The sequence below is a fragment of the Catharus ustulatus genome, chromosome 8, assembly GCF_009819885.2.
Source record: "Catharus ustulatus isolate bCatUst1 chromosome 8, bCatUst1.pri.v2, whole genome shotgun sequence".
Lineage (NCBI taxonomy): Eukaryota > Metazoa > Chordata > Aves > Passeriformes > Turdidae > Catharus > Catharus ustulatus.
The window spans coordinates 34303157-34330535 of NC_046228.1; the positions used below are offsets into that span (position 1 = coordinate 34303157).

At 52.8% G+C, this 27379-nt stretch overlaps 1 protein-coding gene across 6 annotated transcripts in view; it reads left to right on the forward strand.

Annotated features, from left to right (window-relative positions):
* Positions 1–27379, forward strand: part of CDH23 (cadherin related 23) — a 169364-nt gene that overhangs the window by 97198 nt on the left and 44787 nt on the right. For all 6 annotated transcript variants that reach the window (XM_033065501.1, XM_033065504.1, XM_033065502.1 and 3 more), the window contains exons 14-27: positions 12537–12601; positions 13103–13340; positions 13859–13964; positions 14047–14174; positions 16882–16954; positions 17176–17292; positions 17614–17726; positions 19664–19771; positions 20958–21147; positions 22792–22937; positions 23229–23448; positions 24193–24345; positions 25267–25380; positions 26507–26655. In XM_033065501.1, coding sequence (XP_032921392.1) covers positions 12537–12601; positions 13103–13340; positions 13859–13964; positions 14047–14174; positions 16882–16954; positions 17176–17292; positions 17614–17726; positions 19664–19771; positions 20958–21147; positions 22792–22937; positions 23229–23448; positions 24193–24345; positions 25267–25380; positions 26507–26655 — 1920 coding nt within the window. The remainder of the gene's footprint in view (positions 1–12536; positions 12602–13102; positions 13341–13858; positions 13965–14046; positions 14175–16881; positions 16955–17175; positions 17293–17613; positions 17727–19663; positions 19772–20957; positions 21148–22791; positions 22938–23228; positions 23449–24192; positions 24346–25266; positions 25381–26506; positions 26656–27379) is intronic.

Consider the following 27379-nt stretch of genomic DNA (forward strand, 5'->3'; position numbering starts at 1 on the left):
TGCCCCTACCATGAGTCATGAATGGGTTTTCTTTCTCGCCAATGAATTTGCTCCAGCTGCCCTGCTGCCCCTTCCTTGTCCCCCTGCTGTCCCAAGGCACAGCCCCTGTGCAGGAATGCCCACTCAGAGGATAAAAGCCCGGACAAAAGAGTTGGGTGTATGTGGCTGTGTGTAAGTGTGTTTACTTTACAAGCAGATGGTGTGAAACTGCATAGAGCCCCCGAGCTGTTCCCATCTGACAGTTATTAATATTTCAAGCAGATGTTTAGCTAGTCAGGCCGTCAGACACTAAACAATGAGATTGTTACTGCGTCTCCTCTTCCCCCAACTTCCAGCTATGCCAGCATTTCAGAGCGAGCACAAAATGCCAGGAGTTGAATCTTCTATGATAAATCAGAATGGATGCAATTAGCGCTGAAATCCAAATTGCCCTCCCAGCTGATCCCAAACTTTTAACAACCCTCATAAAGTACCAGCTCCTCCTGCTGTGGCCTCTTGCCTTTGAGCTGCAGTCCTCTGGACTCTGGCTGTCTGTGCCATGTTTCTGCACCTGTCCCACGTGCTTTCCTTGCTAATAAATCCCTCCTCTCCTTTTCTTCCTTTTTTTCCGCTTGCTCGAGAATATTCCCAGATATTCACACATAGGGAAGGGGTTTTGGAGAAAGCTAAGCCAGACACATGGCACGCCCACTTCTTTGGATGCTGCTGGACGACATCCCCACGAAAGGGGATTTTTGTTGGCTCCCCTCTTCTTGTGCTCCTTTGTGCAGATAAGTGCAGGTTTGGAGAGACGGTGTGGTTCTGGGTGCTAAGAATAAATCAGGAGGCTGTGAGGTCAAGGAAACGGAACAGGGATGAACAGGGGAGGGTGTGGGCTGGGTGAGTGGCTGCTGAAGGGGGACAGGATACTGGCTGTGGAGATGGCTAGGCACAGCTGGCAGGACAGAGCAGCTGGCAGGGACACAAGCAGCTAAAACCAGGGGAGCTGAGGTCACTGATCTCCCCTTGGAAGGAGGACAAGTTGCTCCCAGCAGCCCAAACGCCCCCCAGGCTGTTTGCCCATCTTCCAGTGAGTGCATCCTGGCTCTCCCACCTTGGCTGTGGCTGATGGGCCGTGTGTAGGCGAGGGGAAAGGCTCTCTCCTCAATGCCACCCTCTCCAGGCTGCCCTCAGCGTGGCCAGCTGAAAGGGAAAGGCAAAAGGAAGGAGCAAGCAGACTTCATTTGCGGTGACAAATGGCCATTTGTTTCTGCAGCTTTTCAGCTGCTAACGTCAGTGACAGCAGAGAAACATTGCCTGTTACACGTATAAATCAGCTGTAAAACAACCCCAAGTGCAGGCAGCCAGAGCTGCTGCCTGCTCTCTGCTCCCTGCCTCTTTCCCTTTGCCCAGGGATGAGTGGGCTCAGATCTGTGGATTCCTGATCAAACCTCAGCCGCTTCCCTGGCACGGCACACCCTTGTCCATCCTCTAAGATTTTTGTTTGCTCTCTGCTTAGCATTCCCTCCATCCTCCTGTCCTTCCACCCATCTGTTTAATTCTGTCCCTGAAAGGCATTTATTATTTAGACTCAAGTGGTCATTTGCTTGCACGAGAACATCTGGAGAGTCCAGGCTCCATGGGAACAGCTCCTGCCCTGTGCAGGGAGCCCAAAATGTGCCCAAGGGCAGCCTCCTCTCCTGACTCCAGGTTCTTGGAGCATGAGGACAAGCTGTTGGAGCTGGGAAAGGGGCTCAGCCTGGAGAAAAGGAGGCTCGGGGGAACCTTCTGGCTCTGCACAACTCCCTGACAGGAGGGGATAGCCAGGTGAGGTTGGCCTCTCTCATTTAACCAGTGACAGGACAAGAGGAAACAGCCCAAAGTTATGCCAGGGGAGGTTTATATTGGATATTAGGAAAAGTTTCTTCATTGGAACAGGCTGCCCAGGCAGTGGTGGGGTCACCATCCTTGGAAGCACTCAAAACCCACATCAATACGGGTCGTGGGTGCATGGTGAGCTTGGCAGTTCGTGGTTGGACTCGATGATCCCAGGGGCAATTTCTTAATGATTCCATGACTGTTTACACATGGGGTCAGCCCCTTAGGCCAGAGATTCCTGGTTTTGCAGAGACCAGCATGAAAGGCTCCTAACTCCAGCCAAAGCTTCCAGGTCACATAAGTGTTTGGAGTAACATGTCCATTGCATGTCTGGGACGACTGAAGGACAAGCAGCCTGTCCACGGCTCTTAGAGGCCTCTCTCAATGCAAACTTCATTTTTTCCCTGCCCCAGACTCTACTGTGCCAGGAAAAGGCAGGCTGGAAAGGCTTGGAGGTCTCACACAGCAGCAACCACCCTCCGTGAAGCAGAAGCAAAGCAGGGAGGTGAGCAGAGCTCATCCTGAAGAGATGGGGCAGTTCTGCCCCAGCTACCAGCAGATATTGAAATACCTTTTTTTTTTTTCCCTGAAACAACTGGCCATGAAGCCTTTTAATAACATAACAGAAAAGGTCAGAGAAAGAATTTCACACTTCTTGAGCAAGCAGGCAGCCAGTATAACTTCATGCCTTCCAGGAACAAGGCAGCAAGAGCATACACTGCACCCCAGATTAACTGGGGCTCAACTGGGACAGGAGAGGAAAGGCAAGTCTGAGGGCTCTGTGCCTTGTGAAGAGGACTGATGCTGGTCTGGCATCAGACATAGCTGCCCAGCTCTCTGCTCCTTCCTCTCTTGGGTGTGGAGGGTTTAGAAGCTGTTCCCTGGGCTCCTTCTGGTCGGGCTCCCCCAAGGAATTCTTCTGCCACCTGGCCACGGGGACAGCAGGAGGGAGCTTCCAACTGGAAAGATTTTTTGGGTGGAAGAAGCTACATAAACCTGGCCTTGCTTCTGAGGTCACCTGTAATGGGTTAGCTGCACCTCCTAATTAGTGACTTGTCTTCATTTTCTTCTGCCTTCACCCAGAGTCAGGATTAAACACACGAAGGAGATGAATTTTCTCATGCTCAGGCTTGGTTGTTTATTAAATCTTATCTAAAGTACAGAGAGTTCTGCAACACTTCCAGCTAACAGCTAAAAGTGAGCAAAATGGAGCTGAATCCAGCTGGTTACAAGGCCTTTTAAAGCTAAACAGTCCAATTAAAAGCTAACACCTCTATTATTTATATTTTTGACCCAATAACCAAACACCTATGACCTGCAGTGCAGCACTGACTATCCAACCAAAAACTGCCTGAAATCATGAAGAAGAAGAAGCTAGAAAGAGATAATGGCCAAAATCCTCCATCTTGTCCCATACCCATTACTATATTCTAAAAACCCCAAATTCCAAACCCTTCACCATGTGAAAGCACACACTTCTATTTAACTACACACCTGTGATTCTAACTCCATCACTCAAATCTGGAACCCTTCTCCAAGGCCTCAGGTCAAAAGCAGTGTTCCCTTGGGGGGTCAGTGTCAAAAACACAGAAAGCTCAAAAACCCCAGGTTTTTAGGTTCCAACAATCCCCAGGACCCAGCCCAGCTTCCAGTGAGCTGTCTCCAGCAGGGAGAGGAGGGGGCAGTTCAGCCCAGCATCTCCTCTGTCCCTGGAGTGGGAAACTCAGGGAAGGTGAGAGCACAGGCTCACACCTGCCACCCTGCCCCTCCAAACCTGCCTCTGGACACTGCTGCTTTGCCAGCAGCTGCCAGGGGCCTCCAAAAGCTGTGCACCACTTGCTGATGTATTTGCTAGACCTGGAGGATGGGGAAGGGGCTGAAAACGACCCAGCAGGAGGTGGGAATTAAGATCTCCTTAAGCTCCTCGTACTCCACAGATCTGCGCTGCAAAGTCCTCCTGAAAAGCTCCGATAACCAAAAATCATTAAAGCCCGAACAAACCAAGAGTAACTTGTTTTTAACACAACAATGCATTTGATTTGCCTTGAAGTGTCTGGAGAAAAACGGCTCTCCAGGGAAGTGTGGAAAGTAATCCCAGCTCCGTGATCCCTCCTCTGCGCTTTATTTGCCCCGGTCTGGCTTGGCTGCACAGGCTGGGATCAGTGGCCGGGGCTCCATCAGCTGCCTGGCAAGCAGCAGCGAGCTGGGGGCATGCTGCCAGCCCCCTTCCTGCTCTCCCACCCTGGAAAATGGCTGGGATGAAGACAGGAGGTGTGGAAGGGAATTCAGGGAATAAATGAATGAATTGCCCACTTGCCCTCCTTCAAACCCCACAAAATCATCTCTCAGCAGGTATTAGCCCCTGCTGCTCCTGATCCTCTCCTGCCAGCTCCTCCTGACTCCAGCTGGGTCAGGTACAGATCAGAGAGATGAGCTTTGGAAACCACACCAGCACCTCTCTGGGGTGGTTTGTGCAGCTATTTGTCCCAAATCCTTGCTGAGCGAACGATTCCTTCTCTGTGGGATATCCTCTCCCAAATCCCTGTGAGGTTATATGGTGTCCTTGCCCTGAAACACCTCTGGTCTGGGCTGGGGCTGGGTTTCTCCTGGCTACAATCACCCTCAAGAAGTCCGAAATGGATGCGGAGACTTTTCAGAGCTTTAAATACACACAATTCTTTTGGTAAAGCTGCTGGTGGGCTTTCCAGAATTATCTCTTGGTGACCCTCAGAAACCTCCAGCAGACCTCAGATTACAAACTGTGGTGCCTGATTCAACCAGCAGGCATCGATTTCAGCACGGGAATGACTCTCTGTATCTTGTGATATGTGGCAGGGCAGGTAAAATAAGCACTGTGTTCCCTCAGGGCTTGATAACCTGAATCTCTAAGGCAGTCTTGCGTGTAAAAAAACCCCAGTACTTTTCCTGGTTTTTAATGAAACCTGGATAAAAATGTTCAGATTGTTTGACAGAGGTGAAGAGATGGTCTTCCCTCAGACCTCTCTTTTTTGGGAAATGCGTTAGCCTGTGTATTCTCATGTGTGTGTGAATTCAATATATATTCACACACATATGGGTTCACATTCCTGAGCAGTCCCTTTCTCCTGCCCTCCCTGAACATCATCCCCAGCACATCCATCCATTCACCTGGATTCTCATCCTCCCCCTCCCTGCCACTGCACTTCCTCGGGAGAAGCCTTGTTAGTAAGAACCTAATGAAGTAAATGTGCTAATTAACCTTCCATTACTCTCCTCATTAAATCAACCTTTAATTTGGTTGGCAGAGTTCCTCTCCTTTACCACCCAGCTGTCAGTTTTCTTCTGCTGCTTCGATCTCTCTTTGGCCCCGTGTCGGGGATGGGAAAATCAATCCCGGCCTGATTTTCTTCCCCCTTCTTTCCAGCCAGCTGTAAACACCAGTCAACAAGAAAGTAATAATGTACTTTTCCCACCCTGGCAAGGAGAGTTGCAGACATCGATAAACAACTATTTAGGATGCAAATCACTTTCCCAATCAGCCATCAGCCTTTGAGTTTGGCAGGGATGGTGCCGTGGTCTGTGGGCTCCCACATCCCATCAGTGCTGCTCTGCAGCCATCCCAGAGCAACTCTGGGATGTCCAGAGAGTTGCATCCCTCTGGATTTGTCCCAGTCCAAGTCCTGATGTGGGTAGAATGAGGCTTTGCAAGCCTTTGGGGGTTCTGGTTCCCTTCAGGACTCTCCCCACCCTGCCTCCCGCCATCCCTCTGGCCACAGGGATGAACGCTTTGTCCCCCAGCAGCTGTGGAGCTGCAGCTTGGTGATCTCCAAAGTTTTACTTTCCCCTTTTCCTTGGAGAACAAGTGAGTGCAGGGGGGCAGAAGCAGCTGGGGATCAAAGGCAGTAGTGGAGGCTGTGGCTCTGAGGGGCTTCACCCTAAGCTGTGTTTCCCTCTCACATGGTGATGGTGACTTGTGGACCAGCCCCAAGGGAAAACCTGCACTGCTCCTGATTTTGGGAAGGTTGCATGGAATAAGGACACAGCTGTTGAAGGCAGGGAGGGAGGTGGGGAAATACCTTGCAAATCAATGGATGGATAAAAAAACATCTTGGGATTTTCCATGGGGAATCAGTGTGGGATAAACCATCCCCTGTCCCTTCCATCCTCTACCTTCTCGCATGGACTGTGGAAGTACAGAATGGGGAAACTCCCAGGCCACTCTCCTCCTTTCCTTCTGCTTTCTGTGAGTGGAAAATGTCTTGGAAAGTCCTTGCTGCAGAGGAGGAGTGGATAGGGTGATGGTGGATGGGCCAGCCAAATGTGTGGGGCGAGCTGGGTGCTGCAGAGAGCATCTGAGACATCAGTCGTGCCGAGGGGATCTAAGAGAGCAGGAGGGCATTCAGAGGGCACTGGTGGGAATGTGAAAGCATGGCTCAGCAGCAGCCCAGCAAGCTGGAGAACTCTCAGCTAGACATTTCTGATGTCCTCCAAGCCTGGGCTTTGTCCCTTCTCCCAGCCCTTTCCCCTCCCGCGGCCTGCACAGCTCTCCCTCCCTGTCAGCATCTTAATTGATCTTGTTGTTCTCAGTCCGCCCTCCCCAGTGCTCCATCTCCAGCTGTGCTTAAACAGAACAAAAATCTCTCCAATTTCCCTGCCGCTTAAAAGAAAATTGAATCCTTTATCTGCAAGAGGAGAGGGAAGCTGCAAACACACGAAACAGTAAAGAGTTAAATAATCAAAGCAGATGATTCCAAATTGCCTGGAAAGTTAAACATGAATGGCTTGGCTTCTTCCTGCGTGCTCCTTGGGTTTTTACAAGTACAAAAATATGCTTGCACTCCTTGTTCCCGTTAAATATTCTTATCCAGCCAGCTCTGTAAATAAAGGGAAGGGGAGGAGGGAGTTACCAGGCGTGATTGGCAGATCTGAAGTCCCCGTCTGTCTGTCAGGGCCCAGTGCTCTTTGGCTGTGTTTATCTCTTTAATCTAAATATCAATCCGTGAGACCGAAATGGGGTGGAATAGGAATCATGACAGCCCGAGCTGTGAGGGGAGAAAGAGAGAGAAACACTTACTGCAGCTTGTGCAGCCTCTCCCTGTCCTGATGGAGCTGTCAGGAGAAATGCACAGCGAGAGCACAGAGGTGGGAAAACAACAAAATCACAGCCTGGCCCCTTCCCCGTGCCCAAACAACAACAACAACAAAAAATAATAATAAAATTAAATTTAAAAAAAAGGAAAGAAAGGGAAAAAAACCAACAATTCAGCCTGTGAGAGGGGAGAGAAAATCAGGGAGCAAATGCAGCCCTGCTCCTGTCCAAACTGCGTTCTGCAAAGCACAAGCCAGGCAGCAGGATTCCCCCCATGCCTCCCACTGTTCCCAGTAGGAGATGGGGTTGGGTGCTTTTCCTGGCTCTGCCTGGGAGTTCAAGGGAGAATTTTTCCCAAGGTGATGCTCTCTGCCATGTGAACACCCTGGCCTCACACCTCCTTCTCAGCAGCCCCTTTAGGGCCATCACTGTCTTCACCTTGATACATCCTCTCCCAGACTCCTCACACTTTTACACCCCCAAAGTTCCTATAGAGCCAACACTCCTGGGATTTTAATCTCTTTTCAAAGCTGCCCTCAGTCCCCACATCTCTCCCAAAGCATCCAAGGCCGTGTTTCCTCCAGCAAAAGCAGATCAGCACACAGGGGCTGCTGATGGCTGAGTGACAAGGACAGTGCCACCCCTGGAGAGATGACCTTGAGCTGGCCCTGGTGCTGCTGGCACACTGGGGTTGGTGTGTGAAGAGGAGGGTGATTTACCTGAACTGGGCATTTGGGAGCCACCAGATGTGCAAATCAGTTGGGTTTTTTCTCCAGGCTGGGATGCAACATGTGCACATGCTCAGCCCACCCCTCCTGTTCTGTTTTTATCCCCTCTCTGCCTGCTGGGCCTCTCACCTGGATGAGGTGCAGCTGCAGATGCTGGGTGGCATGATCGGCTTCCCAGAGCTCTTGCAAACACTTTAGTGATTGTTGAGAATTTATATTTCTTCCACCTGACTTTGACCTTAATTTCTTCCATTTTGCTGGGCTGTAAAATCCATTAGAGACCCAACAGGGAAGTGATTGAGATGTCAAGCCGAGCAGTTGTGGGGTTATTTAATGTCTGAGATGTGCCACTTGCCATTTAGGTGGACAGCAGGAGAATATGAAAACCAGCGCGGTTCATTAGCGGAGGACTTGCACCCAGCTCCAGTAAAACCCAGCTCCAGTGGGCATTGCAATGGTCTTGGGTGCCACCAGTGAAAAGCCACGCAGGAAAAGGCTGTTTATCTCACTTTTGGGCCATCTTCTGGTGGTTTAAAGCCCAGCCATTCCAGCAGCCTGGCTGCAGTAAATCACTGCCCGCTAAATCACGGCTGCCCAGGCAAGTGTTAACCTTGCCTGTGTGGAGCTGATGTTGCAGGGGCTGCTGTTATAAAACACAATCAGGAAGGCTCTTGTTTTCCCTGGTGGCTGGCAGGAGAGGTGGGGAAAAGCTCTGCCGTTCCCAGGGGGGTTGATTGACTATTTTTCCCCCCGGCCAGGTTCAGCGCAGCCCTCTGGGGTCATTAGCGCCGATTGAGCTCCCTGGCTCTGGGCAGGGTTTGGAGCTGCTGGGGGAGCGGTGGCAGCAGCGTTGCCTTGATTCCCCACTCCCTCTTTCCCAGCTAATCACTGGAGCCACTGGGCCAGCCAGCCACCAGCTCTGCTCTTGCCTGATTGCCACCTCCCACCGGGCAGCCTGTCTTTAAAAGCCTGGGAGAGAGCACGGCCGGGCCAGGCAGTGCTGACAAAAGAGCTGTTTTTCCAACTAAAGTCATTCCATAACAACTTTAAGTAGGTTTTCTGTTGGTTTTCCATTCGGCTTTTGCAGCCCAGTGATTGCATCCCATGGAAGCCCTTCACATTTGTCTCCTCCAAATCACAAATCAAATCTCAAATCCCGGCGGCTACCAGCAGTTATTCCCCTGGGACCTGAGGCTGCCTGGAGGAAGGGATGTTTGGATGGCTGCTTACTTTATACACGCAGGTTTTGGTGGCTCCAAAAAACAGCAAGGGTGCCAGGGCACGGCTCCCCAGTCAACCCCAAGCAGCAACTACATCTGCCTCAAATTCCTAGAAAACAACAAGAAAAGCTAGGAAGCAGATGGGAATCCTCCTTCTGTTTGCTTTCCCAAGCCACAGGCATCTTGCTGGATCAGGGACGAGGCTTTGCCTGGTCACTCCAGTGCCCTGACAGCTTTTTGACGTCCTGTAATTGCTTTCCTGCCACAACTCTTTTAAGCAGAGAGCTCCTGGCCAAAGCAATTTGTTCCCCATCAATTTTTATTTCCTGCTGTGTGCATGCGAGGGAGGGAAAACAAAGAGCGCGAAGGAGAACAAACAGAGCTGGGACCTGCTCGAGGGAAAGGTGGGAAGGGTTTGGCTTTTCAGCCAGGCAGGACATGTGTCCTGATCATCATTCCAGAGCTCTCTGCTCACCCCTGCAACCAACTTCCAGCTGCTCATCCCTGTCTGACGGCTTTGGGGGGAGGATTGCTGTGTCCCAGGGGCTCCACGGGGGATCTGAGCCACCTCTTCTTGGTTCTTCAAACCCTTGCCGACTCCTCCCGGAGCTGCTGTGAGTAGAGTTAATCTCCGGCAGTTTAAGGAGTCATTGAGTGGGTCTGGCGGATGATGAATGTCTAAACCATTACCGGGTGAAGCTCCATGGAGCTGTTTAAAACGGAATTCTCCCATGTAAATTTCTGCTCCATCAATCCTGATGACATGTCAAACATTGCTATTGTTTCCTGAACAAATTGGACGACATGCCCTTTCCTGCAGATTTGCCCACGAGAGCAGAACCAGCAGAGCCAGCTTCTGTCTCCATCTCGGGGAAGGGTGGATGTGATGGCCCTCGGTGGCACAAAAGGAGACATCCCAAATATTTGTGCTAGGGGGATGCAGATGGACAGAGAGCCAGGCCCATTTTTGGTATTTTTGTGTGATTCGTGCGCTGGGTGCAGCACAGTGAATTAATCCTTTGGGCTATCCAGGCTCCCTCTTCCTGCCACTCTCCCAGAGTTTAACTGCACAAATGTGGGTTTTTTTAGAAACGCTCTGTGCTGGTGACAGCTCATAAAAGTACAGATGTGGACCCGCATTTTCATCCTGCCCTTTTGCAGGCTCCAGTGGGCAAATCTCGCTTTAATATTCCGGGCAGGAGAGGAGAGCCGTAAAAAGCCATTTGATTGCTTCTCCAGGTGGAACCCCGAGAAACTTCCAGCCAGATGCCTTTCCTCCCCGGGCTGTGGGAATGGATGCTTGCATACTGGGGTAGGAAAAGGAGTCAGTGATTGAGAAAAGCCACAGGGAAACAGCTGGGATTGCTGACAGCTCGGTGGGATTTGGGGTGTTCTGCCGGCGCGCGCTCTCTCGGAGCCCTTGGCATCGCTCTGCAAAGGGAGCGTGTGTTGGAGCAGCTGAGCATGCTTTTTACCCTTAGAGGGGAATAAAAGCTTGGTAATGCAGAAACAGGTGAAGATCCCAAATTAAATATGCTGAGCGTGCGTGGTTTGGCTTTTTTTTTAGCATGTTCCCTGTCACGCTCAACTAACCTGCTGCATTGCCCAGCGTTATCTCCATGATGTTCAGCTGCCAGAAAAGCCATCCAGCCAGCCTCACCTTCCACCTCCCTGGAGTAAATTATAGACATTAATTAGCCTGGCTGGGGAGGTGGTGGATGGGGCAGAGTCAGGCTGCCCATCCTCCTGGCTCCTCAGGAGAAGGGTTTTTTGCCTCGCTGGCATTTTTTATGTCATCACAGCTTGTGGTCCAGGCACCCTCCTGGCTCCCCTCTCCCCAGGGTTCCCATTCCCTCCTTGCTAACCTTCTTTTAACCTTCCTCCTTCCCTATCTTTTTTTTTTCCCCTCATCAGAAGAAAATTACACTTTCCCAGTGTTGTCTGTCACTGCAATAAGCACTTAGGAGTGCAATTGTATGGGGCCAAATGAAGGGAATTCGTTTTGCCCGTGCTTTCTGGTACTGTCAGACCCCCTGTAAATCATTATCTCATCACCAGCCCATCTAGGTGCATGGAAAATGCCTTTCTGGGCTCTGTTCTCGCACCAGCCACTTAGGAATTAATGGAAATGAGGGATTGTGGGCACAGAAGTAACAGATAGGAAAAATCTTGGCTGGAGGCTGAGGGCTGGCAGTGCTGAGGGTGCTCAAGGGTTTTTGGGGAGAGAGAACCCAAAAAAGGGACTGGGGGCAGGTGTTAGGGTGGGGAATTAACCCCAGAATGAGTTGGCTGAAGGATGCTGGTTACTGCTCGCTCTCTGGGCATCTCTCCAGGCAGATTTCTGCAGTTTTCTCCCATTTTACCAAACACTATTTTACCCAATTTCTCCAATTCCAATGCCCACAGAAAGGAAAACACATCGTAGCATCAGAGAGGAAAATCAGCAAAATTAGTAGGTCTGGAAGGCTGGATCCAGAGCACCCTTCAGCTGGCATCAAGCAGCAGGAGTTCATTTCTCAGCCTGGAAGATATTTGGGGAGAAAACCTTGAATAATCCTGTCTGACTTTCATGCCTTTTGCTCTCTGTCACCCTGTGGTGTGGCAGGGCAGCAGCACACAGGGGTAAAGCCGTGCTCAAGCTCCTGCTCTGCTGTCAAGGGTAACCAAGGCCATGGATAAATCAGGAAGGTTTCAGGAACAGGCTGTGTTCCATGCCACTCCTAAAATACAGCCTTTTCCTGATAGCTGGACATAAAATGTGTCTTTGACCCTGCTTCTTCACAGACCTGTTGGTCTCTAAGTAATCCAGACAGGGTTCAATTCAGAAAATATACTGGGGGAGAAAAAGGATATTGTGGGGATTGCATTCTGCCTTCCTCACCTAAAAATAAAAATTTCTGCTTCTTTTTCCTGCTGCCGCTCATGCATATTTTATATATTCATTAGAGCAAAGACTTTAAAACATAAATAAATCTTGCTTTGCTCATCCAGAGCTGACACAGTGAGTTGTGAACAGCTTCCCCAGAAGGTGCTGGTCATTTAGCCGTGACCAGCCTGCTCCAGCTCCGGCAGCTGCCGGTAGAGTAGGCGCATCCCGCAGCATCCCGAGCCACTCCATCCGTGGGAATGCAGCAGATTGCACCCCCAGAGGGACTCTCCTTGTGGAAAGCAAGACCAAAATCACTATTCCTTGCTTTTCCAGAACTGTATTTTAACTTGAAATGTGATAGGTTTTTATTCGTCTGCTCTTGTCATGGTTTCACCCTGGCCAAACGCCAGGCACCCACGAAAGCCACTCACTCATCCTCCCATGCCAGAGAAAAACAAAAATAACAAAGGGTTCATGAGAAAAGGACTTGGAGAAAACACTCCAAGGGCAGGTACAAAGTGAGTTTAATACTAACAAAATCAGAGGAGGATAATGAGAAGTAAAATAAGCCCTTTAAAAACACCTTTTCTTCCCCCCAGCTCCTCCCTCCTTCTCACTGACAGCACAGGGGGCAGGGTGTGGGGTTTTGGACAGTTCATCACCCAAAGGTTTTCTTCTGCTTGGCTCAGGGAGAGGAGTCCTTCCCTGTGAGACCATAAATGGCAGCACACCAGATCTGCAGTGGTGTGTTCCATAAATACCTTCGTATATTAATTAAATTTTATCTTTTCCAGGCGACTGACAATGATGTGGGCACGTATGGGAAAGTCAGCTATTTCTTCAGCGACGACCCTGACCGGTAAGTGTGCCTGCCTGGCAGGAGTTTGATCCTCCAAAATCCTTTTCTAACCTCACTGGGCAGCCACAGGGTGATAAAAGGCACTGGTTATGTCCAACTTGTGAGCTGCCCTGTGATCCCCTGCCTGTGCTGTATCCCAAGGTGTGGGTTCTGCACGTACCTGATGCTCAGCATGTTTAATTGCCTTGCTAAGCTGGGACCTGCAGGCACCAGCGTTGCTTGAGGCCAGTCGATGGTTTTGCAGCGAGTTGTCAGCCCTGAAGCAACACCTGTGGTGGAAAGTTGGGGAACACACAAGGGCTGCCCAGCAGAACAGACCTGGGGGCCTCTGCACCCTTTTTTTTTTTTTTTTGCAGCACTGAGCACTCACTGCTCAGCTGTGTGGAACTCTCGAAGGTGTTCTGGGACCCGCAGAAAAACTTCACACAGTGGGGCTGCTGCCTCTGCCTCTCCAGTGTGTGCTTACCGAGGCTTTTCCCCCTTCCTTTGCTGCCCCCTCAGCTTCTCCCTGGACAAGGACACGGGTGTGATCGTCCTGACGGGCCGGCTGGACTTTGAGACCACGCAGCGCTACACGCTGACCGTCATCGCCCGCGACGGCGGCGGCGAGGAGACCACGGGGCGCGCCAGGATCAACGTCCTCGATGTCAATGACAATGTCCCCACCTTCCAGAAGGAGGCTTACCTGGGTGCCCTGCGGGAGAACGAGCCCTCCGTCGCCCAGGTGGTCCGGCTCCGGGTGAGGGACCACAGTGGCTGCTCCGTGTGGGATGCGCAGCAGGGAGACGGGAGCGGGATAGAACCACAGAATGGTTTGGGTTGCAAGAGGGCTCAGACAGTTCCACCCCCCTGCCGTGGCCAGGAACATCTTCCACTAGACTGGGATGCTCCAAGCCCCGTTCAGCCTTGGACACTTCCAAGGATGGGGCAGGCACAGCTCCTCTGGGCAAGCAGTGCCAAGGCCTCCCCACCCTCATAGGGGAGAATTCCTACTTGATACCTAATCTAAACCTCCCTCTGTCAATTTAAAAGGAGCAATGCCTGCGATGGGTTTAACACCTTCCAAAGCAGGTCCCAACAGCCAGTTTCCTTCCTGCATGAGAGGAGGCTGATTTACAGATCCCCTCAGCGCCCCTGATGGGCACAGCTCCCTCCATCACCTTTCCAGCCTCCTTGGGCCCAGCCTGCACCTCCCATCCCCTCAGCTCTCCCTGGCACAGCTCCCACACGCATGCATTCCCTCTGCTCACACCCTAGGCGTCTGATGAGGACTCCCCTCCAAACAACCAGATCTCCTACAGCATCGTGCAGGCGTCTGCCTTCCGCGAGTACTTCGACATCACAGTGTCGGAAGGGTACGGAGGTAGGTGCTGCTCAGGGGCACCCCTGAGCCTGCCCCACACCCTGCAGGTGCTCCCCTGACCCCCCACTGTTCATCCTTCCAGTAATCAGCGTGAACCACCCCCTGGACTATGAGCAGGTGGCCAACGGGGTCATCTACCTGACGGTGATGGCCAAGGACGCCGGCAACCCGCCGCTCAACAGCACGGTCCCTGTCACCATCGAGGTGTTTGTAAGTGCCTGACATTCCTCTGTGCTTTCCATGCTCCACAGCAGTGCTGTTCATCCATCAAAAGCCCTACAAGACTATCCCACCCCGTGGATGTGTGCGAGTGGGTTCCTGTTACGCGTGTCTCACACCGCAGCTAACCACAGAGCGGGACCAGGTGTGGAATTCCCTCTGGAGGAGGGGTTTCTGCTGGGAGACACAAGGCATCACAGCGTTCCTGGGGAAGATCAGATCAGCCTGTCACTTTGAGGCACGCTGTGGTTTGAGGGTGTCTGCAGGGAGGGATCAGTGCTGGAGACAGTTTGGCTGATAACGCGTCAGTCTCGCCGCTGCGGCAGCATCAGTCTGCGAAGGTGAAGGAGATAAAGCCAATGATGCTTTATCATCATTGTGAGATGTAAGATGGGGATGAAGTCCCATGAGCGTGTCTCTCCTTCAGATCCCTCACTGTGCTTGGGAGAGGGGGAGCAAGGCAGCGCCCAGGGAGTTGGTGCTGGTTAAATACATCCTTCCCACACCATGCTTTCGACAGCATAAACACCTCCTTTTCAAGACCACACTTCAGTGGGTCATCTCCCCAGGTTGGGTCTGTACGCTGGCAGGGTTTAAGTAGCTGTCACTTTTCCCACTCTCAACCAAAAGGGAATTTCTCTCAGCTGGAAAAAGAAAAGAAATAAAAGCCAAAAACTAGGAGGAAAATGAGGGGGAAGTGTTTTGTAACGGCACTTGAGGAACAAGAGCTGCGAGAAGGCAGAACCCGAGTGAGTGTGGAGGGAGGTAATTTTTTCCCATCCTTTGGTTGTTGGTTTTTAATAAAGAAGTCAAACTCGCCCTGTAGATTTCCCATTAGGGGACAATACGCTTTTGTGGAGGGAGCCGCCGAGTCAGAACTAATAGTGCGCGCCGCGCCAGGATCCCAGGAAATGGCACCACTAATAAGTTTCTGCCTCACTCCCTGCCACCAACGCCCTGCTCAGAGCCATGAGCCAGCGACTCACAGCGTGCCTGTGCCTGGAGGAGAGGGGCTGTGTGCTTGGCATGAGCACCTGCCACTCTCAGCATCCTTGGAGACGGTGAGGAGTGGCAGGATCTGCTCAAACGGGAGGAGAGGGGAGGTTTGGGCTGGATGTTGGGAAGAAGTTATTCCCTGTGAGGGTGGGTCCTGGCAGAGGATGCTCAGAGAAGCTGTAGCTGCTCCATCCCTGGCAGTGTCCAAGGCCAGGTTGGATGGTGCTCTGAGCAACCTGGGATAGTGGAAGGTGTCCCTGCTCACGGCAGGGGTGGGGACTGTCTGAACTTCGACGTCCCTTCCAAGCCAATCCATTCTAAAATTCTATGATACAGTGGCTGCCTGAGGGTTGGCAGGAAGGCTGAGGGCAGGAGAACACAGGAAGCTGGTTTTAGCTGGTTAGGTGGATAACATCTTGTGTAGGAGTGGAAGAGTGCTGGGTTCTGTGTGGTGTCACTGCAGGTGCCTTGGGGAGCTCTGGAGCTCCTGTGGCTGAAGTGGGAAATGTCCCTCTCCAGTAGAAAGCAGGTGCAGGCCAGCTCTGGCCAGATGGAGAGCCAGCCAGAAGCAAACCCTGCCTCCTTGGGACCAGCATTGCTGGGCCGTGGCCTTGCTGAGCGTGGCCTGATGATGTCAGGATCATTAATAACACGACACAGCATCTGCTCTGGCTCGTGTCCACCCAGCTGGAGCCCAGCTCAGCCCCATCCAGCTGCACGTGGATGCACGCTCAGCCTCTCCATTGCCTTTAACCTGCCCTGGGTTTGCCCTGGATGAGACCCACCAATCCCTGGGAGGAGGAGAAGGAGAAGAGGGGGGATGGTGAGGACACCACCAGGACAGGCAACAAGTTCCTCATTACCCTCAGAGGAGGCACCAGGAGAGCTGAGTGACTCCAAGGCTGATTAAAGACCACCTGCTTGCAGAAACTAAAGCAGGGACTGGCAATTTAATTGCAGCACGATGGGCATCGTTGGCACGTGAAATTGCTTCGAACCTCGAGTTCAGTGGCAGCAGGAGCAGCTGAGCTGCAGGTCCATCAGGGGTCTCCAGGTAGAGAGCGTCTCCAGAGCAGCCCAGGGAAATGGAGAGATCCATAATGCTGTTTTAATGGCCTGGCAGCTCTGTCCTTCCCTCCATAGGCAGTAAGGTTTGCTTCATTTGAGGCAGATTCTTAACAATGTTTAACCAGCATTTAAAGACCCCTGGGGGAGCTTTAAACAGGTCCAAAATCTGTTTTGAGGGATGTTGCAAGCACCTGCTCCCTCCTGGTTTCTCCAGGATGGCCCTAGCCACTTGCAAAGGCAGGCTTGGAGGGACCACATGGGGATGCAGACCAGCTGCCCCCCAAAAAAATGCTGTGGCAACGCAGCAAGCACCCACAACATTCCTCCCCTGGAAGGGAGGCATCCAAAGCTCGGTAGCTGTCCTGGCCAGCCCAGTTTGCCTCATGACCTTGTGGCCAGGATGTCCTGGAACACTAAAGCCTCCCCTGCACTGCTCAGAGAGGGAGGATGAGGTCTGTGCACGATGCTGAGGTGCTGGCAGTCATCTTACCCGAGCCTCAGCCATCTCCACAGTGAAACCCTGTGCTCATGAACTGGTCTCACCTTGAGATGCAGTCACCCAGGAGCATTCCCGTGGCTACTTGACCATTTAGCCCTTTTCCCAACCGGCCTCTCGACCTTCTCTTTGCTCCAGGATGAGAACGACAATCCCCCCACGTTCAGCAAGCCCTCCTACGTGATAACTGTCCTGGAGGACATCATGGCAGGTACCAGCCCCAGCCCTGCTCCTCCTCTGGGCTCCCAGCAGGGTGTTTCACAGCCACAGTGGGGTGGGAGATCCCTTTTGGGGAGGTGAAGTCTCATAGCTGTGGGGCCACTTTGTGGACACGCAGCAGAAGGAACCCCTCGGCTGGGTGACCTGCAGGAACAGTGTGGGGACACAGGGCAGTTCTGGCTCATCTCAATCCTCATTTCTGCCTCCCCCAAGGAGCCACAGTGCTGTTTCTCAATGCCACGGACCTGGACAGGTCCAGGGAGTACGGGCAGGAGTCAATCATCTACTCCCTGGAAGGCTCCTCGCATTTTCGGATCAATGCTCGCTCAGGTGAGCCTCTGGACGTGCTCAGCCCTTTTCCTTTCAGTTCCCTCTTTCATCGCCACCCTTCCCTCCTCTCCCACAGTCAGCCTGCTTAGGAGTCCCACAGTTTAAGGGGCTCACCAGATTTCAGGCACCACCACTTGCTCAGTCACCCCGAGAGTATCCGTGGACACTCAGCTCCTCAGCCCAAGGAAAGGCTTGGATGTGAAGGCTCCTAATAGTTCAGGAGCTACCAAGGATCCCAAAAAAGGGCCCATTTGTGGACTACCCTAAAACACTTGGTTTTAAGTGTTTCTTTTTTAACCTTGTCATCTCCTGTGACTGCAGGAGAAATCACCACAACATCTCTGCTGGACCGGGAGGCCAAATCCGAGTACATCCTCATTGTCCGGGCAGTGGATGGAGGCGTGGGGCACCATCAGAAGACAGGCATTGCTATGGTGAGTGTGGGGGGAATTCCCATCTCCTGCTGTCTACCTGAGGCTGGAATTGTGGAGAGCTGCAGTGTTTCATTTTTACTCTGTGAAGAGCCCACAGTGGTTCCTGCTCTCTGTGCTACCCCTGCTGCTGCTCCCAAAATTATTGTCCAGGTGGTTCAGACCTTGAAATCAGCTTACTTTCCTGGAAAACCATTCACACAGGAGCCACCTGGCTTTCCAGAGCCTGTGGGTGTGGCAATGAGTCCTACTCCACCAGCAGAACGCTCCCTTTGTTCCTCTTGGGAGGGGATTACTCAGAGGGCCTGCAGGTACATGTGGTTATTCCCTAGAATATTCCCATTTTGCCTGGGTCAAGGGTTTCCAGCCACCCCAGAATGCCTGTGCTCCTGGGAAGGCTCTGGTGGAGCTGCCTTGTGCTTTGCCTTGCCCATTTCAGGTCTCAGAGAACCCCATTGTTGCCAAAGCCAGAAGGAAATATCAGGAGATCAAAAGCCAAGGATCCATCCTTGATGATCTTAAAGTCTTTTCCAACTTTAATTATTCCATTACTCTCTCTCTTGCTGCTCATGACATCACATTTCTTTGGACATTTCATTTGTTTGGATGCTCCTGCTCCTGGGATGCTGGTTGGGTTGCAGGAGAGATGTCCCACACAACACGGGGGGAAATGCAGAAGAAGTTGTGGTTGTGCTGAGGAATAGCCCTAAAATAATCGTCCCTCCTGCTGAGGGCCACCAGAAGGTCTGTGGTAGAAGACTGGAACCTCCCTGAGAAATGTGATGGCCCTGGCTAGGAACCAGCTGTGGAATGCTGAGATCCCCTTTGGGGCTCCAGATGGGATTGTGTTCTAATAACCTTGTTAAAAGGCAAGACAAAGAGGGAAAAGTTGCCTCCTGACCCCTAAAATGTTGAAGAATATTAAAACTCAGTGAGACTAGAGCAGCTGAGTAAGTTTGTCTGCTGGGATGTACACCTTGCACTCAAAATAATCCTTTTGGATCGGGAATAAAGGTGATGTAAAGCCCATGAGCTGCTCGGAGTAGGGGTGGGTCAGCAACTTTCCCCAGGGGCCACCGTGGTGCTTTGGCTTGTCCCCGGAGTCTGGAGTGGCCTCTGCTACCACGGGGTGGCACCAGCAGCTCAGCCTGGTGTGACAGCAGGACACAAAGCAGAGAAGATCCCAGGAAAAACTCCATTCGGACCTGCTGAGGGACAGGGAGCTCCCCTGGAGGAGCAGCCCTTTCCCTCAGACACCTGCAGAGCCCCCCAGGCTGGGGAGAAGTGCCTGCTGTGGGGCTCCCAGGCAGCTGGATGCATCCCACAGGCTCGCTGCTGTCACTGGGATGCCATTTGTCACGCTGAAAATGAAGACAGGTGACACTTCAGGGCAGCATCCTCTCCCTTGCTCTTGTCTTCACACCTCCCACCCCCTGTTTACCCTAATCTCCTGATTTCTCACTTATTCTTGGGGTTTTTCCTGTTGCTTTTTACCAGCCACCAGATTTTTCCCTTCATTTCCACATTCCCACTGCATCCTCTACCACAGTGATTTTTCATCCCCCTTCCAGTGAAGGAGCTGCTTGAAGACACTCCTTGTGCCCTGTGGTTGTTCTGAATTATGATAAACACACAGGAACAAAACCCAGCTCAGCTATGCCAAGGAGCCTTGGCTGCAGAGCTGCAGGATGTTGATTTTTTTTTGCAGAGGGTGAACACAGAATCACAAAATAATTCAAATTGGGAAAGGTCTCTAAGAGGATCACGATCAAGAGCACTAACCCACGTCCCCAAGTGCCACAATTCCACATCTTCTAAAACCCCTGAGGGATGGTGGCTCTGCCACTGCCTGAATCACATGTTGGGTACATCCATGGGATATTCCATGCCTCAGGAACCTGCACCTCCTGCAGCAGCTTTGCTTCCTTGCCATCCCACAGGTGAACATCACACTGCTGGACATCAATGACAACTATCCCACCTGGAAGGACGAGCCCTACTTCATTAACCTGGTGGAAATGACCCCTCCCAACTCAGATGTCACCACGGTATGTGTGAGGCAAGACTGTGCCAAAGGGTTGGCTGGAGCAGGGGGTCACCTCCAAACTGGTGTCACCTCCAAACTGGTGTCACCCCCAAACTGGTGTCACCTCTGCCACCTTCAGCCCAGCACCCTCTTGCAGAATTCCATTTAAAAGCTTCCTCCCTCTGCTGACCATCCCCTGTGTTTCTTCTCCCTGATGGGATTTTTTTTTCCCCTCTCCAAATTGTGTGGATTTTGGCCAAATCCTCCTTTTCTTAGCCTCGCCTGCGACCTCCTTCAAGGACCTCTCTGAAAGACTTTGATTTACAGTCTTTCAAGTCCCTCTGGCGAAATAAAAGAGAAGGAGAGGGGGAGGCTTCTATTCCATCACGCTGAGAGAAAAATGACGGGAACAAAATGGAAAATAAATGAGGGAAAAGTGAAGAGAATCCACAAAATCATATAAGGTGGAAGGCTAAAAAAAAAAAAAAAAGAAAAAAGAAAAAAAGGGTGTTTTTTTTTTTTTTAAAGGGGGAGAAGGGTCTGGCCTGAGCCAGAGCACAGTTTTTCTCTCCTTCAGCCCTGCTGCTCAGCGCCAGCTTGAAGTCATCTTGCCTTTGACAACCCAATTAGTTGCTGGGAAAATAATTATTTTGTCACTGATCCGATGTAAATTCAGCTGCAGGACAAGCAGCAGGAGCTGGGGAAGTTATGAGGGCAATGAAATTGGGGTGGTTTTTAATGTAAATGTCCCCTGTAATTAAAAACGTCCCGGGGAGAACAATAAAGCACAAAATATCTGGCGTGGAGGAGAGCTCCCAGCATTCCTGATGTGGCAGCACAAGTTCCTCAGTTTGCCTCTTTGTCCCATTTACTTTATTTTTCCAAGGGGGTCATTGTTTTTCAGCTAGTTTTATTCAAAAAGGAGGAAAACCCGGTTTGATTGCTGCGTGTTTGTGTCTTTGTGCTCACGGGCCAGTTTTGGGGAGATCTTAACACCACAGCAGAGGTCTTGAGGGTGCAAAATCCCTGAAAATATCATGAAAATACAGAGCTGGATGGAGGAGCTTCTTCCAGCTTCTTCCAGAGCTTCTTGCTGCTGCTGGTGCAGGGAGGCCAAGCTCAACAGCAGCAGAACCCCGCAGGGATTCCCCACGGGAGTTAATTCCCAGCACTGCTGTAATTCTGCACTGTTGCCCCAATTTTGGCAGGTGGTGGCTGTCGACCCGGACCTGGGGGAGAACGGCACGGTGGTGTACAGCATCCGGCCTCCCAACAAGTTCTACACCCTCAACAGCACCACGGGCAAGATCCGCACGTCGGGCGTGCTGCTGGACCGGGAGAATCCCAACGTGCAGGAGGCACAGCTCATGCGCAGGATCGTGGTGTCCGTCACCGACTGTGAGCTCCCACCCCACCCTGGTTCCTCTCACTGTCGAGCTGAACCTTCCCCCAGCCTGGTTTTGCCTTTATGACAAATCTGCTCTGGTTTTTTTTTAATCCTGTTTTGGGCGGGATTGTTTCTGAGGTCAAAAAATGGGATTAAAAAAAAAAAAAAGAAAACTGCTGCTAAAACAAACTAGAAACTCCTCTCAGTCATTCGTGCAGCAGCCCTGAGAATGAGCCTGAGAGGCAGGAGCTCTGCCTCCCCTCAGCCTTGCTCCATTGGCATCACAGAAAATCAATTTGAGCAAGTGAGGGAAACAGAGCTGATGGGTTTTTCTCTGGAAATATTGCAGCAGGGGGAAAAAAGGTAGATATACAAAGATCATTCTTTGGGGATTGTTTGGGAAATGGTTTTAAACCAAAAGAGTAGAGACTGAGATAAGATATTGGGAGGAAATTCTTTGCTAAGGAGGTGTTGGAACAGCCTGCCCACAGAAGCTGTGTCTGCTCTAACTCCGGAAGTGTCCCAGGCCGCGTTGGACAGGGCTTGGAGCAGCCTGGTCTAGCGGAAGGTGTCCCTGCCCATGGCAGAGGGGTGGAATTACAGTAATTTCACGAATACAAGCCGCACCAATTTGACCAAAATTTTGGTGGAAACCCGGAAGTGCGGCCAATATTCCGGGGCGGCTAATACATTAACAAAATTCTAAAAGCTGCCAACACGGAAGTGAGAGCCCGCGGCAGCCCCAAGCCAAGCTGGAGCCCGGCCGGCCCCGGCAGAGGTGGGAAAGCCTGGCAGAGGCGGGGCCAGCAGTGTGGGGGGCGGGCGGCAGAGCCTGAGCCAGCAGGGCGGGGGAGCCCGGGAGAACTGGGGCTAGCAGTGCAGGGGAACATGGCAGAAGCAGGAAGCCCGGCGGGTGGGGCTGCCTGGCAGCGGGGGAAGCCCAGCAGAATCGGGGCCAGCAGCGTGGGGGAGCCCGGCGGTGCGGGGGCCTGCAGTGCCGGCCAGGGCGAGGAAACGTGGCGGCGGTGCAGACGGGAGGGGGCGGCCGGCGAGCCCAGCGGCGGCAGCCCACCGGCAGGGCTAGCGAACGCGGCAGCGGGGCGGTGCTGACGGGAGTTGGGGGCCAGCGAGCCCGGCGGCGGCGGCAGCACCACCCGGCCAGCCCCGCCAAGCCGTGGCGCTGAGCTGGGCCACCCGGCCCCGTCGGCAACCATGAGCGGGCCGAGCCTTCCTGGCCCCGCCCCGAGCCAGTAAAGCCCGCTATGCCGCGATCCTGTTACTAATTGGCCAATTTGTGAAAGCTGCGCATGGATTCTCGCTACGAACGAAAGTGCGGCTAATATTCGGGGTGCGGCTTATCTATTGACAAAGACAGCAACATTGTCGAGGCACCGGGGGTGCGGCTTATAATCCGTGCGGCTTGTATTCGTGAAACTACTGTAGATTAGGTAATTAGATTACAGTAAGGTCCTTTCCAACCCAAACCATTCTAGGATTCTGTCTAATTGTCCATCCATGGCAGATCATCCATGACAATCCAGGGCCCTCACCCCATCCAGCACTGCTGTCTGCACAGGGGTGAGGGCTCCTTTCTAGGGGAAAGGGGTGGAAAAGCTCAAGCATTAACCTTGAGACCACATTCCTGCCCTCCACAGGTGGGAGGCCACCCCTGAGAGCCACCAGCAGTGCCACAGTTTTTGTCAACCTGCTGGACCTGAACGACAATGACCCCACTTTCCAGAACCTGCCCTTTGTTGCCGAGATTGCCGAGGGCCTTCCCGCGGGCTCCTCTGTCTTCCAGGTGAGCCTGTCCCACTGCTGCCATTCCTCACACTGCCATGGCTTCTGCAAAGTGGGCTAGCAACACTTCCTCTCCCTTCTCTTCATCTCCTCCATCCTCTCCATCCTCTCCATCTCCTTCCCTTTGCCATCCTCATGAGGGGGCAGGGGGGACGCAGAAAGGGTTGTGCATCTTTACTCCACGGATCCTCCAAGGCCATTTCATCCCTGCGTCCCTGGGGCCAAAAGCACTGGGGATTTCTCTGCCATAACTTCCAGGGGCAGGGGATGATGAGGGTGCTCTCCCCTCCAGGTGGTGGCCATCGACCTGGACGAGGGCCCCAACGGGCAGGTGTCGTACCGCATGCAGGTGGGGATGCCCCGCATGGATTTCCTCATCAACAGCACCAGCGGGCTGGTCAGCTCCACAGCCGTGCTGGACAGGGAGAGGATCCCCCAGTACTACCTGAGGGTGGTGGCCAGTGACGCTGGAGCACCTGCCAAGAGCTCCACCAGCACCCTCACTGTCAAAGGTGGGTGCCCACGGGGACAAGGACACCTCCCTGCAGGAAATGCAGCTTCTGGAGGAGACCTGAAAACAGGTTTTGTGTACAACAGGACATAGGGATGGCTCCCATCACACTGCAGAGATGGGGAAAACATTGGCGTTTCTCCCAAAATTATATTTTATTTTTTTCCCCTCCATTCCCCCATCCCCAGTGTTGTTTTTTCTTTTGCTTTGGCATGTGATTCCCATCAGCTGCGTGCCTGGACAGCCCACGCAATCCCAGTGCAGAGCTGGAACCTCACTGCATGGCCTGTCTTTGATTTAACGCCTTGCTCTTTACTGGCTCCGTGCGAGGCTAGTGCTGGAAAGGGATAATCATCATCTGGAAATAACTGACCCTGGATTGTCCCCAGGCCTGAGTGTGGAAAAGCAGTTCCTGGTCCTGTACCTTGAGAGCTCTCTGCCCTGCCCCAGGAAATACTGAGCTTATATTTCAGATTTTCTTTTGAATGGGGATGGAAACAGGCTTGGTGAAAACAGTGACTTGAATTTCGGTGATGTTATGTTTTTTTACTGTGAGGAGGGTGACCTGTGTGTACCAGAGGCAGCCAAATACAGCCTACAGCCACTCTGCAGGCACCCACTGCACAAACAGCAGCGAGAGTCGGGCAGAGCATTCCCTGGGATGCTGAGAGCAGCAGGGAGGGTATCTGGGAGCCCTGGCATATACAGGAGGGGCAGCACACTCAGCTCTGCTCCCCCTTTTCAGTTCTGGATGTGAACGACGAGAACCCCACCTTCTTCCCCGCCGTCTACAACGTGTCCCTGCCCGAGAACGTGGCCCGGGATTTCAAGGTGGTCCGGCTCAACTGCACGGATGCCGACATCGGGCTGAACGCCGAGCTCAGCTACTTCATCACAGGTGTGGGTCCCACGCAGAGTTTTGGTGGCAGGAAGGCTCGGGCTGCCCCAGGGTGTTCTGCACTTCCAGCGCTGCCTTTCCCAGCCCCTCCAAACCTTGTCCGGCATCGCCCTCTGCTGAACAGCCCCGCTTGGCTCCCGGCCACGCTGACCACTCTGCTGACCCTAGAAAAGCACCAGGGCGGGCAGAACACGGCTAGGGAGCAAGGGCTGGGGTGGCTTCCGTGACTTGGGAGCCGTAAATGGAATTTTGGGGCATTTTTGCAGCCCGTGGGCAGGCGGGGTTGGGTGGGCAGAGATGCAGTGCTCGGCACCTGCAGCAGGAGGCTGGGGAATCCCCAGGCCACGGTTTGACTTGCAAACTGAGCCCTCAGGAAGAGGGTAAAAAACAAGTGTCACCAGAGAGCCATTTTTCCCACAATAGCAGCCTGCTGTTCCATGTCAGGGCCCCGAGACAGGGTGTGCTGTCCTGCAGGCACCACGGCTCACATGCAAAGTCAGCCCAGTTTGCTTCCGAAGCATCCAGGAAAGGATTCAGCTTTTCCCGCAGCCATGAGATTTTCCCTGTGCTCTGCCAGGGGACAAGATGCAAAACCATCCTTGCACAGCTGGGCTGACCCTGTGCCCAGGCTGCAGGATCCAAGGAAATGGCCTCAAGTTGCACCAGGGAAGGTTCAGGTTCGAGATTGGGCAAAATTTCTTCACTGAAAGGGTAGCCAGGCATTGGAACATGGAAGCAGTGGATAGTTCATCCCTGGAGGTGTTAAAGGTCAGGTTAGAGCAGCCTGGTCTAGTACGTGTCCCTGCCCGTGGAAAACTGTTGGAACAGGATGACCTTTAAGGGCCCTCCCAAAAAAACCCAGCCCAACCCAACCCAAAACAGCACATTCCAAATTTCTGTTCTGCTTATCCTTTGCTGCAGGTGGGAACCAGGATGGCAAATTCAGCGTTGGCTTCAGGGATGGGGTGGTCAGGACAGTGGTGAGCCTGGACAGGGAGACTGTGGCATCCTACACACTGATCCTGGAGGCCATTGGTAAGGATTTCCCAGGGATCCCATGGGAAATGGGGTGGTTGTGCACGTGTCGAGCTCCCTTGCAGGTGTGTCGGAGGGGCAGCAACCTCCAAGGTACTCTGCAAACCAGAGCCTGTGCCTGGTGTTAGCATTGCACAGCCCGTGTGAATTAACGCGTCCCGGTTCCATCATGGCTTTTGCGGAGGGTGTGTCCCCCTCTCAGGTTTGCCAAGCCCCAGGGCTCTCCCTTTCACCCAGGGAAGGAAGGCTCCCTGTTCCTGAGAAGCTTCACACTGTCCAGGGCAGCCCTCGACCCAAAACCAAGGCCACAGCATCGTTCCCCTCAAGCCATGCCAGCCCTTGGCTCTGTGGCTGCTGATTAACCCTGAGCCACCTGGCACAGGCAGAGGGTCTGTGTGCCAAACTCAGCTTGGCTGTCATCCCCAGAGCTTTATAATGATGTGCCTGTTCACAGATGACTTGGATGTCCCTTTTGAAAGGAGGAATAAGTGGCCTGGACAGAAATGTTGGGGGCACAGCATTGCAGGTGCCACAGGGGCTGCAGCAGGGATGGATCCCAAGGGGCAAAGGATCTGTTGTGCCCCTCCCATGGGGATCACAATGCCTGTGTTTTCCCAGACCCCACAGGCTCCCAGTTGAATGGGTTTAGCACTCCCTGCAAAACAGGCATGTTGAAAAACCCAACCCCAATCCGTGCTTCCCAGTACCTCATTCTCCCTGGCAAATCCAAGAGCTGTGCTGCCATGTCCTTGCCTATGAACCCATCCTGCTGCTCTCTGGCTGTGTGCTGAGCTGCAGCTATGGAAAACTCATCAGGCTGCCTTCATCTCCCAAATCCCTGGCCTCCAGCAGTCCCTTCCCTTGGTGTATGGAATTGCCAATCCTCTCTAATGACCAGTTGCATTTCTAGCCTCACTGGGCTCCATGGCAGAGCTTGGGGGTGGTTTGGCTTTTCCTTTTTCTATCAAAATAGGAAGGGGGGAAAAAATTGTTCAGTGTGGGATTTGAAAGCTGCAAAAAGACAAAATGTTTTGGTTTAGAAATCTTGATGCTGTCATTTCAGCAGCCATGGGTGAGCTAAGAGGAGGTGGCTGAACCTCCCTCCCTCCCTTTTCTGTCCCTACAGACAATGGTCCCACCGGGAACCGGCGCACCGGCACTGCCACGGTGTTCGTGACCGTCCTGGATGTCAATGACAACAGACCCATCTTCCTGCAGAGCAGCTACGAAGTCAGTGTCCCTGAGGACATCCCTGCTGCCAGCAGCATTGTGCAGGCACGTGGCTCTTCCCTGGGCTGGGAGGGGGGTCCCCCATCACTGTGCCCTGACCTGAGCTGCTGGAATCCCAGGGCTGAGATTGCCTCTCCCCTTCTGTTCCCCCGTGGCAGGGTGAGATGTGTTCTTGCTCATCCACCCCTCTGCTAGTCCAGGCTGTGGGTGCCAGGGGGAAGGCAGCAAAGAGCAAGGAAAAATTAAGAATTGAGAAACTCGCAGGGAGTGAGAGAAGAGCCAAGCCCTGTGCTGGCGAGGCCACTTTGGCTGCATCCCTGCTTTCTCCCTCCTCCCAAACACAGATCTCCACGGGGAGGGAGAGGAGTGCCCGCAAAGAGATGCACGGAGAGGGGGGAAAACCCTCGGAGAGGGAGGAAAGCGTTCGGGCTTTGCTTTCATTTTTGTCTCTTTGAGGGAGCGGTGGGCAGAGCTGAATGGCTCAGTGAGCACCGAATGAATGCGGGCATTCACACGGGCTTCCAGCATCCCTTCCAACCCCGGGATCCTCTGGAGCAGGCACCAAAGGTTCTTTGCAGAGCTTCCTGGGAAGGCTCCTGCTGCCTTCAATACCTCACAGGGAAAGGGGCAGCTTTGTCCCTGACAAAGCCGGCAGGATGAGTCACCGGCAGAGAAGAAAGGAGCCTTTTGCCTCCTTTGCCACAAAGGTTTGCCGGCAGCCCTGTGTCCCAAGGTCCCCAAGGAATCCTGTGGTTCCTCATCACCTGTT